This window comes from Xiphophorus couchianus, chromosome 11 (assembly GCF_001444195.1).
Source record: "Xiphophorus couchianus chromosome 11, X_couchianus-1.0, whole genome shotgun sequence".
NCBI classification, from domain to species: Eukaryota; Metazoa; Chordata; class Actinopteri; order Cyprinodontiformes; family Poeciliidae; genus Xiphophorus; species Xiphophorus couchianus.
The window spans coordinates 21509075-21521400 of record NC_040238.1 but is presented as its reverse complement, the minus strand read 5'-3'; the positions used below and the strand labels follow the sequence as shown (position 1 = coordinate 21521400).

General features: G+C 38.5%; 1 protein-coding gene across 1 annotated transcript in view; it reads right to left on the bottom strand.

The window, feature by feature from the left end:
• The window catches only part of LOC114153528 (seizure protein 6 homolog), a 113838-nt gene extending 103435 nt beyond the window's left edge, over positions 1 to 10403 (bottom strand). Inside the window, exon 1 of the mRNA XM_028032137.1 lies at positions 10005 to 10403. Within this exon, the coding sequence (XP_027887938.1) occupies positions 10005 to 10089 (85 nt within the window). The 5' untranslated portion in view covers positions 10090 to 10403. The remainder of the gene's footprint in view (positions 1 to 10004) is intronic.
• Between the last annotated feature and the right edge of the window lie 1923 nt (positions 10404 to 12326).

Below are 12326 nucleotides of genomic sequence, written 5' to 3'. Positions count from 1 at the left end.
CACGCTTTTGAGATCACATTTGGTTTTGACATCAGAGTGATGTATGTGTTGTGCAGCTGGATCATCAGTATTTTTGCTTTAGTCCCATGCTACTTTTTCTTCCCACTTGACTTTACTGCCAAAGACAGAAAGGATACACGTGTAGCTTTCCCTCCAAACCACCTCACCACTCTGCATGGCTGAAAAGGAAGAACCATGGTGCTAAATAGACAGCTAGCAAAAGCTCTAACACCAAAGCCAACAAATATGGTTTTCAAATTTGAAATGCCTACAAAATCTTACACATGAATGTTAGATAGACTTCAACTATGAATAATTTACCATTTAATCTTATAACGCTTTGAAATGTCTTTAGTTAAAAGGACCTCCACCGTTCACTAGATAATTTCTTCATGTTCCTTGTCACTGTCTGCCTATCTCTTTCCAGACACTCCAACCTACTATTTCTACAGTTCCCTTCTCCTTTTTTTGTGCTCACATCCTGTCTGCCTACGTATCTTTTCACAATTTGATTCTGTGAATTTCATCTTTCTTCACTGTGTTCCAATGTTTACAGAAAAAGCAGCTGTCATATCAAGGTGTCTGCATCAGCCTCCGGTGTGGTATCTGTAGATGCAGTGTTCATTCCACGAAGCTGCCTACGGATTATACCCTGTTAGTCTGACACTGCATGTGCTCTTATCATCTGAGAAAGGTAATGCGGCATACTGACACAGTATGTAACTTCAAATATCCATACGTGCATTCAGCTACGTATAAAACATCTCACATCTGCCTTCTGCTCATATTTAAATGGTTAAATTATGGACAGCTCAAAGAATTCTTAAACATAATTTTCTCTGATTGAACTCACTTTAGCTATTGTTATTTCAATTCCATTCATAGCGTTCTGTAAAACTATATTTTTTAAAATGCTGGGCTATTTTTGTGCATGCTCTGAAAAGTGTTCCTTAATATTATTTTTTAAAATAAAAGTATATTTTTTTCCTTACAATTTATGTTCTTTTCACCCTTTAATTTGACTCTCACATGAAAGAGACACTTTATTGGTTGCTGCCCGTGCCTGACTGTGTGTGATGTCTGAACTGTCCGCTTCACTCAAACAGCTGTCAGTGTTTGAGAAAAGCGTGCAGAAGGCAACTGAAAAGAAAGATAATTTAGCAAAGTGGGCCAAATTATCGACAAGTAACATAAAAACAGAGATGTGACTTTCTAATATTAGCAGAGCAGTTCTAACCGCTCCATGAGAAAATATTCTCAGCAGGAGGAATGTAGGAGTATATAGAATAATGTAACTAGCAAGATTATGCGATCCGTTGTATGTGCGGCTTTTACGATGAAACAGACAAAGCAGCGAACCAAACCACACCACTTTGTGCTTTACTAATCAGTGTAAACAAGCCATAACAAGCTTTCACTTTTGTTACTTTTATGTTACTGTCACAGCGAAAGCGCCAAATGCATTTGTTATATTTTATATTTATTGGTTATTTGATAGGGCCCGATAAAAGAAACATAAATCAAGGCAATCCGAGGCCTGCATCACAGTGTTTATATCCATAACTAATTCACAATACCCGTTACACTTCACCATCCCAAATCATGTACGATAGGCTCAGTGCGTCAACACGAAAAAACACATTGAAAAGACAACCAATTTTTTCAAATTACATGCTGAATCCAGTTCACGAGGAAATGATACATGGTTTTCAAAATGACTTCATTTACAACTCTAATTTCCTATGTCTCTGCTGGGAAAAAAAAATGCATGTGCATAGTCTGATACAGCCATGGAGAAAATCATTTTCTGTCCACTTCACAGTGGTAACTTTGGGGTGGCCACACAAAAACCACAATCAAATATATTCAAGTTTTGGTTGTAATATAAAAACTTGTATAAAGATTCAAGGGGTATAAATAGTTTTGCAAGGTCCCGCATAAAAACAACTAATATGACACAAGCTAAACTAACTGCAGCCTTTCCAAATGCCTGTGTCCTAGTTTACATACCTCTACAGGGAACTCCAAATGGTCACTTTGTCAACTACATCATGCTATTTTTTTCTACTAATTCATTCCTAAGTATAAACTTCCGAAATCTGCTCACTCCTCTGACACATGCGGGGCTGAACACAATAGGCTGGCTGCTTCTCACCAGGAGAGAAGCGGAGGCGGACGAAGGATGCCTTATACCTGACAGACAGTTGTCTCGCCACCCTGCAGTCACCGGGACTGACGGGGCTCGATATCCTGAAGATGGCGGTCGATGTTAGAACTTCTAAATTATACAGAAGGTCCTCTGGGACATGACTCTAATATATCTCTGAGGAGGGAACAAGGCTTGCAGTCGCAGCATGGACCTCTGCTCTGTCTAAGTCGTCTGGACTGGAGACTTCACTCGTTCAAAGCGCTCATAAATGTCTGTATGTGACACCTTGCTTCATTTTAGACCGTTGTTGAAACTTGGATGTCTTGTCCTTACTGCAAAGAATTTTTACTCTTAAAACCACACAAAGGGAGGTGAGAATGAAGTGTAAACTTAAACTCTTTCACAATAATGTTTCGAGGTGCCCAGAAGATGTTCCTTGCTTATGTTTGTCTTTGACTATTTTCAATTATTCGCAGAGCCACTATCCCTTTCCTTGATCTAGCCACAACATTGTTATCTTTCTCTGCTACTTATAATATGTTTACTCATCCTGATGAATTCAATTACATCTTTTCAGAGGAAATTACTGTGGGGGTGGCTCAGCCTGTCAGAGGTCAGTACTAACTGTGAATACTAAAACCAGTACCCCTCCTCCCCCCACCACACCTCCAAACACATTACACAGCCTATTACCTGCTGCTTTCCACACAGCACTCTGCGACCCCACATATAAGCCTTTTCCACTGCCACAGATGAAATGCTTTCTAGATGGGATCTGGCATGAAGAAGACGGGGATGAGAGCCGGAGCTGTCCCCAGGCCTAAACGTTTCAGAGAGCCATCCCCACTGCAGCGGCAAAATCCGCCACTCCCGATTAGGGAGGTATATACACGGCCAGGCAGAGCGTAAAAGGTGCAGAAAGGAGGCTTCGCCCCGGGGGAGGCTATTGCAGCTGACTTCTTTATTTTTTTTTTCTTCTTGGTATTTTTTTTATTTATTTATCTCGACGACTGTTCAGATCAATATGGCACAAGGCCAAAGGCAGCACAGGTTACAAAGGAAGCCCGCGACGGAGTGACTTGACAAAGAGGTAGACGTCTCTTCATCTCGAGTTTTGTGACAGGAGCTCTCCTGACTTGACATAAATTAAGGGTTGATGTCCCACAGCCAATTTAACAGGACGCCGCTTCTGAGTCTGCGACTGTTTCTGCCCCAGTCCCCTACTTTTCTTGGAGGGACGTTTTTAAATGTGGGGCATCTCCAAATGTGGCCCCTCCCTGTCCTGAGAAAATTATATCCCTTTGCTGAGCAGGCTGACAATTTCATTGTGAACCTGTTCCGTTAAATCTCTGAAGAGATGATTGTGTTGAGACAAAAACAAGCTGTTGGAGGAAGTTCTCACATAATTATCTAGATGCAGAAACCCATTTCGGCTCTATCAAAACTGTCAGACTGATTAAACAAACCGGATGGGAAAAGCTATCAGGAAAAGAGCCTCTTGCTGTCCTCCCTCTGAAGGGTTTGCTATTTATAAATCGTTCCTTTTTTTAAGTGTGGCAGTAAAAATAGTGTTGTGTTTACGAGAGAAAAACAGACAGACCAGCATGTTCTAAATACAATTTTACCTGCTCAAAACATGTGATAAATGGTAAGTAATGTTTTTCAGTGCTGGCAAAAGTATCTATACCCCTTTACCTTTTCACACTTTGTCATGTTACAACAACAAAGATTTATTTAATTTTTATTTGATAGATAAGAATGAAGCAAACTTTGTTTTGGTGGCTTTGCAAGACAAAATCTGAAATGTCTGGCATGCTTTTGTATTTAGCCTCCCTAAGTCAATACTTTGTGTAGCCACGTTTGGCTGCAAGAAAAATCTTTCAGAATTTTTTTTCTAGATAAAGATCTTTACAATTTGTTCAAGCTCTGCCAAATCTGATGGAGTCTTGCCACAAATCCACAAGTTCATTTAGGTCTAAACTGTGATAAGGTGATTCTAGCAAAGAAATATTCAGATCCAAACCATTTCCACTCTAGCTCTACCTGTACTTTTAGAGGCACTGTCTGGCAGTAAATCTTTTTTTTTTTTTCCCCAGAACTGACCTACATTTAACTTCGTCCATCCTCCTATCAATCTTTTCACTGTCTCTGTGGAGGAAAACCTCTCTCAAAGGATAATGCTGCCACCACATGTTTCAGGTTCAGGGTTAGTATATCTCCACACATGCTGTTTGGAACAGAAAGTGGAATCTGAGATTCATCTGATCAAAGCAGCACCTATATGACCTGATATAAACTTTAAATGGGACTTCTTGCCATGAGTCTCTTTGGTGATTGAAACTCTACCACGTAACCTATTGGATGTTTTCTTTTCTTTTCATGATGTTGTTTGTTCACTAATGTTCTCTAACAGATGCCTACACGACCTTCACTGTTTTTAAATATAAATTGTAATGAAATTTATTTAGTAAGCTTAAATTAAAGGTGGCAGAAAATATACGCACGCCATACTTTTCTGTTCTGCATCCTATTTTACACTTTGCAATTATCCACAGCCTTTTCTGGTCTAGCATAGAAAACTAAATAAAGTTTTAGCTTGTAGTGTGACAAAATGTAAAAAGAAAAAAAAAGTTAAAGCGGTATGAATGTTTTTGCAAGAGTTTATAGTTCTTAAAAAGACAAGATGCTGTTTCTGTAATGACCTTCTAAATACGTAACTGTTTGGTTACTAGGACAGAAATCTTGTTGTAGAATAATATGATATTCTAGCAAAGCACCTATGAATAGGTAAAGATTATATTTTCTAAACTTTATCCAAATTAGGCAGCTGGAATTATGTTTTCCACAGGTCAAATATCTTATTTCACTATGCATGCATCAACCTAGATGATATTCACTTAAAATATGTCCATAGAGGAGCATTTGAATTTTAGATCTGAACTGTTGCCTCTGTAAAGACTTGAGCTACAGCCTAATTTGGTGAGTACACCGAGGCTTCTATTGTACGCTTATGAAGTAACAATCAAAGTAAAGCAAAGTAGCGATAAAAATCCGGAAAGATCCTCCCCAAAAATAGATTCTCCTTGGCAAATAAAGCGGCAAACACTTTTGAGGGGGAAAATTTATGAGGCAATGAGTCAAATTAGAATGCATAGACCATTCTCGCAGAGCGGGAGAGACATTTGCACATGAAGAGTTGAAAATGAGTCGCATTCAGCCAAGCTGTGAGCTCCACCTAGGAGGCAGTGAAAGGGACCGAGACAGGCACAGAGAGGGGCTGAGGCAGGCAGACGCCAAGCCTTGAAGAGGGGCATTCTGGTATAATGACTCTCATTTACCATTGACAGGCCTTGGGAAAGTTAAACTAATTATGACGGCACACAGATGCTGAATAGCCCTTGATGAAGTTAATAACTGGCAATCCGACAAACAGGTGTTGAGTGATTTGTGTTGCCTCCCCTGAAATTATGGGATGTTCGGATTTTTCCAGGACGTGGCTCAAAGCAGCAATCAAACCGACAGGAAGAATCACTCTGGCAAATCTTTTCAACTTTGGCGAACTGCAGCCTCAATAAAGGAAGACTATAAGCTACCGCTTTAGCCTGTCATGCTAATGAAAATTATCTCTTAAAGAAGCGTTCATACGTGGGAACAAAAGGACCCTCATGAGGTGGTAACAGGTGTCAGAAATACACCAGAAATACACTCCATCCTCTCTCAGTTCAGCTTTGCAATGGTCGTTGGTATGCATATGTGATATACACCTCTTCCAACATTATTCTGATGCTAAATTTATACAGATTTTCTACACTTACAAAAGGCCTAATAGTGTTACAATCAAGTTTATCACATTTTTAAAGTCAAAATTAAGGACTGTTAAAGGATTAACAGAGGATTACCCAAAGCCGACTACCAGTGTGGATATACTGTATGTCGGTCTGTGCGGTCCTTCCTTATAAGAAATTCATCACATATCTTAAAGGTTTGAAACAGTAAAGATTTATTGAACTCATATTCTACATTCTTGTGTCAAGGAGAAATCTAGGACACATAAAGCAAGGCTTCATCTAAATTCCCATCTCACTACACGTCTTAGTTAACAGGTAAACACATTTTTTATGCATCAAGGTAGCAGTCTAAGCTGAATGTCTTCAGATTTATCCATTAACAAAATAGTTTTCCCTCTGAAAGGATGCAGAAATATCTATGTTTCTTTCTGTATTTTCAATTTAGGTGTTTGCCAGGTTACTGTCCATTCTGTACTAGGCTGTTTATTTTAACCTCTTTAAATTTAAGCTTATATGCATTTCAGCGTGAACTTGCCAACTGAGAATGATGTGTAAATTGCCATTTTTCATGAAAATATTAATCAAAATCAGATATTTATTGACTGCTTCTTCTACAGTCCATAAATCTAAATTGGCATAGCATATCATAGTGCATATAAATTATGTTTTTTTAAAATTTAGTTTACAAATTGATGCTGAGAAATTATCTTTCTTCTTCACTTTTGACTTTTCCTTTCAGATGTCGCTACAGCGAATCATCCGTCTCCATTTAGTTCCACCCTCTGCATCCTCCAATTAGCTTCATGTCCCCTTCCGCCACATCCATAAATCCACTCTTATGGAACAAACTGTATACCAGAAAATTTACACTGCACATTTTCCCATTATTAACATATTGTTATATTATTTCCACTGTATCAAAAATAATATATTTTACTATTTTCGACACCCCCCCTCCCCCCAAACACACACACACACAAGAAACAAAATATGCTTAGGCACAAAAGGATGTGCAAAAAGCTTCCAGCAACACTATGGAGCCACACGGCCATTTCCATGCAACACATATCAGAGTAGAAGGAAGAAATAAATGGCAATTCCCGCTGAAAGGCATAAAATTGTGCAATCCATTTATGTGTCTTTGTGTTTTGCCAGTCATGTTTGAATACAAACTTAGAATTATGAATAAAATTAAACTATTGATTTTTTATTTTTTTTTACAAAGGAAAAACAAGCTGTGATGAGGTGAAATTATTTTCCTACTTCCATTGCGAATACCTGCTAAAGATTACAAAGGCCAAGTTTGTTTCTCTTCATATCTCCACCCCGTAATTTATGAGGGAGTAATTGTTTATAATAGCAAACTTTCAGAGTTTGTGTGCTTAAAAAGCAGATATATAGACATGGGCTACTTGCCTGTTTGTTTGCAGGCCTGATGGATTAACCACAGCAGGAGAAATAAGTGGGATCTGGTTTGTTTGTTCGAGATTGATGAGGGTTTTCATGAATATTATAAGCAGGATTGGAAATTCTGACAGGTTTGCTCAGTTCTTCATACTTTCCTTAAGCATAAAAAAAATAAATCCTGCATGAAAATGTTAATGACCTCTAATAGCAGAGGAAATATTCCCGTCTTCATAAAGATCCTCTTTCCGAAGGAAGTCTGTGTTTTATGACAAATTCTCACACAACAGTTTAATCTGACATATTGAAAAATATGCAAATATCCTGTCAGCCACAGAACATTAATTGCCTATCATTTTATTAAGCAAATGATTAATTATGAAATTAGTGGAAATTACTCAGTTTGCATTGTATTTTTCTGAACAACATAATGTGACAGTGCAGCATGCCGGTGGAAAAAAGTGATTCCTTATCCCCCCCCCCCAAAAAATCAGACAGTCAGTGTCTGAATTCCCTGCTGGGTAACAGACTGAAAGCAAGTTTATAACAACAAGAAGCCCAAATGAGAAATTAGTGCCTATTCCGAGTTAAAACGCTAATTACTTATGTAGATGAGTATTTCCATTAAGACCTTTTGACAATGATAAATCATCAAACCCTGTGGGTCCAAAAAATAAAATGCCCACTTCAGAGAGTTTATCAAACTGTGAGTGATTGTTTACTAAGCAACAGCCCAGAGTTCACTAATGGAACGCAGTTAGATATTATTTTGCTCAAAACATGATGGGTTGTGCATTTGTCTCTGTTCCTGTCTCTGCAGCCTTCTACCTCGCAATATTATACGGCATTCCACTGCTGAGCCTGTGTTTGTTCGAACAAGTTAATCGACATTTAAGCTATTTAAATCTCTTCTTTGTGTGTTTGCTTCTACCCTAAATAACTTGATTTGCTCGCCAACGCCTTTGGAAGTCTATTCTGCATCAATGCGGCCCCAACTTCCCTCCACCACCTATTCACTTGAGTGACATTCTATTTAGAGGACCCAATATTATCTCAGGCTGCTACAAAATTACAGCTCATGATTATTTGAGGAGTCGAAATTTAATTAGGAATGTGTGTTGGTAACCTTTATGAACCTGTTCTAGGGTTGCATGTTTTAAAGTCCTTTAAATGAGAAACTATCAGCATGACTGGAGTTTTCTCCATTTGCAGCTCCTCTGGCACCTGTTGCTGTGCACTGCCTGTCAGGTGACTGAAATAAGGCTTTTTAAAAAAAATTTAATTTTTCTCTTTTTGTTCTTGTGAAAACTGAAAGGACACAAAAATGTGTGTTACAGATAACATTAAAATTACTGTAATAATCAATATATCCTAATTGCAGCAGTAGAAATAATTAATTTATTTGAATTTGAATTATTTGAATCAAGGTTTTTTTTATTATTAAATATTTATTAATGTTTATTTTAATGTTATGACGCCTTTAAACTTACACTCAAGCTTGTCACGTTGTAAAAGTCTCTATACCTACAATGTACATTTGTGTACAGATCAGTGAGGCAGATGAACGTTAACATAGAGGATCTATACAGGCGTCAGTTCAATTGTTATGGGTTTACATAGACAAAATGTAATTATTATGCGTGAAGATCGATCTGCTAAGTTGTAGTAAAAAAAAAGAAAAAAGTCGGAGAGTTAAGAAACTGCCTTCTCTTAAACAGATTTTATCATTTTTGTCCTGTTTCAATTTGTTCTCAAGTAGTTTCAATGTGTCGCTGAAATGTTGGTTTGTTTTATTTTAAGGGCAATCTGTGCTGATGCTTTACAAAGTGCATTATGGAATTCCTGTCGAAGGGTTGAGGACTAAAGTATGGTGATAGGCAGATTTTTGCCCCCACAGATGGGGCAAAAAACGAAAACAAGAACATAGTTGTACTGATGAAGAGGGGAAGCAGATTCGGACCACTGGGAAATAATTAGGACAAAACTACTGCGCGCGAATCTGTTGCCGCTTCCCCACTCGACTGTGTCAAACAGCTTGGTCAATAATCTTCTGCAATTCCAGAGGATTAGAGTCTTATTAAGGAGCACCGTCTGTCACATGGACCCTCAGTAGCAAAACAAGTCACTTCCTAACTGTGAACCCGGGGTTTCAAAGGGAGCGATAAACACGTAAAACGCGCGGCGAGGTAAATGATCGCATTAGGTGGAATATGTTCCACAACAGTGTTTGCTTTGTGAGAGTCTTATTAAGTTCACCTCTCCCCCTGGGGCTGTTTTCATACTTGTGATTAACAGTATTACTGTTACGTAACCGAGTGCTGAACTCATTCTACCCTCCGGCAGAAAGTGAGGGATCTATAACTTGTAATTGGGTGCATTCCGAGAGCCATGGGACTAATTTAGCATTTAAAATGTTGCAAGTAGTGCTTTAAATTGGGAAGATTTTCCTTCTTTTTGTTTTTGTTTTTTTTCACCGTCACTTTTTAAAGATAATATATTAAAGTCTTGCACGTTTAACATTCACACTTGTAGATCTGCACATCGTCAGCCCGATGCTCCTGTCCAAGCACTGATCTTGTTTTTCCCCATCGCCTTTTGTAGTTCAGCAGAGACCTTCACACAAAAAAAAAAAAAAAAGTGAAAGCGGGAAGCCAAGTTCTTACCTTCTCCGTGGATTTGGGCGATTACAGCAGCGAGAGCCAAAACCGCAAATAGAGTCTTAAACTGGCAGCAACGTCTCATCCACATGTCGGCGAAAGTCGAGGTTTGTCTTCCCGGCGTGAAACTGAACGTCCGTGTGTAACAAAAAAAAGAATAACAGAGGTACTTCCAGTGGCCGGCGAACGATAGAGAAAATATATATATATGTATGTATAAATATGAGCAAGGAGAGGATTCGCAAAACCGTTCTGCTTCCTGGAATAATTCGCTGAGTGAAGAGGGTCGAGAATAATCAAGTGGATCGCGGAGGTCCTGTTTTAATTTGGGCGAGCGGTAAGCGGATTCCTGGCTGTGGGAGCTGTCGGCACAGAGAGAGGAAGCGAGAGAGAGAGGAGAGGCAGTTCAGCACCGCGGACAGCTCCTAGCGTCTGCGAAAGGAACCGCCTCCAACAACTTAGTCGGAGGAGTTAAGAAAAAAAGAAAACAAACAAAACAAAACAAACATTCCGCCCTGATTTTTTACTCTCCTGTTTAATGTAATCAAGCAAAACGAAATATTTTTTTCTCCCTTATTTCAATCTGTTTTTAATTACACAGTTATAATCAAGCAGAACAAAAGCAGTCAAAACAGATTTTTTTTTATATGCCAAACCAGCAAAAGCAGTCTTATATATGCATTTGAGATAAAGTTTGAGTTAGAACCAGTTTTCCTCAACATCCGACATGAAATCAAACTCATATCAGTTAGAATCTCCAAAGTTAATGCCAATTAATCTGTTTTTCTTAATTATTATTATTATTATTATTATTTCCTTTACTTTCTTGAAACAAACTCAAAAGTTTGCATTTGACTTGAGTAAAAAAGATTTGTTGTCATCATTCAACAAGCTTCTTGCAATAGTCTATTGCAATTTTGACTCATTCTTCTGGGGAAAAATACCGGTGTAATCAAGTTAGATTTGTGTCCCGTCTGCTCATCACCCTCTTAGCTCTACTCCCAACTTTTCAATGGGATTTGAGATCGAGGTTTTGTGGTTGTTAGTCCAAAATTGACTTCCTTGTCTTCAAGTTACTTAAAAACTTCCATTTGGGTTTTTACATCCAACTGCTTTTAATGACGCAGTTGGAGTAGTGGCTTCCTCCTGTCTGACTGGCCTTTCAACAAGGAATATAGACGCTTCCTTACTAGCTATGGTCAGTGTTTACACATTGTCTTCAGCTTTTGTTCTGCGTCTTATATGAATCTTTTGTCACCACCACATAATCATCACATCTCCCTCCTGAGTGCTGTACATTCCCATGTACTTGCTTAAAAACATTTAAACAGATCAACATGTCTTCTTTGGGCATCTTTAATTTGTGCTCAGGAATAAGTCAGACTTGTTTGACGTAGAACCAGTTTTTCCTCACTGTCCAACATTAAATTGAAGTCAAACATTCTTGTTTCAGATCAGTTAGAATCACTAAAATGCAATGTTAGTGATTTTAGTGATTCTATCACTCCCTGATATCGTCTCTGTCAGCAATCGTGTTTGCTCGTGCGAGCTGATCAGCCAGATTCTTGTGCCTCCTGTGATGTCATCAATTTATTCACACAAATAAGCAGAATAAGCAGGTTTTTCCTCCAGTGAATACCACACTGCCGTGTGTTTGTTTATTGTCAGTGTGCATTTTTCGGCAAAAAATAAAAATAAAGTAAATCACAGCTGGATAGCATCTTTAAAGAAAATACTTTAAAGTCACAAGTATGCAGATGTGACTATTTTCTTTAAAAGAAAATAGTCACATCTGCATATGTCCTATGAAATTTTGAATTTGAATTGTGTTGCAGAACATGCTGTGATCGTTGTTGCGTTACAACAGGACCTTTCACTGTGCTACTGTATACAGTCACTGCTTTAAGGTGCAGTAGGAGGGCTTGGACATGTTCAATAGAATCAAAAAAAGTGGGTGGGGGTTTAAACAAAAGATTCTGCCAAGAAATCCGATATTGATCCTGGCCGAGTCCAGTTATATTCTTGTATGCTATGCACTGTTGTCCGCACCAGCGTTAAATTGAATTTCATTTCTTTTTTTCATTTTTTTTTTCATTTCTAACCCTAAATTTATCACATACCATTATGACTATTTATTTCACCTCTGCCCTACACAGAAGCCAGGAGAGCGGCTGAGTCGATTTATTTTTTTTCTTCTTTTTCTCTATAGTTCAATTCTCAGTAAAGCGTAGACCCCCGCTGTGCGTGATAAGCCCCACAGTGAGACATTCCTCAGGTGCTGGAAATAACCATGCCATGCTCTGAGTCTGTTAGGTCACTTTTCTGTCC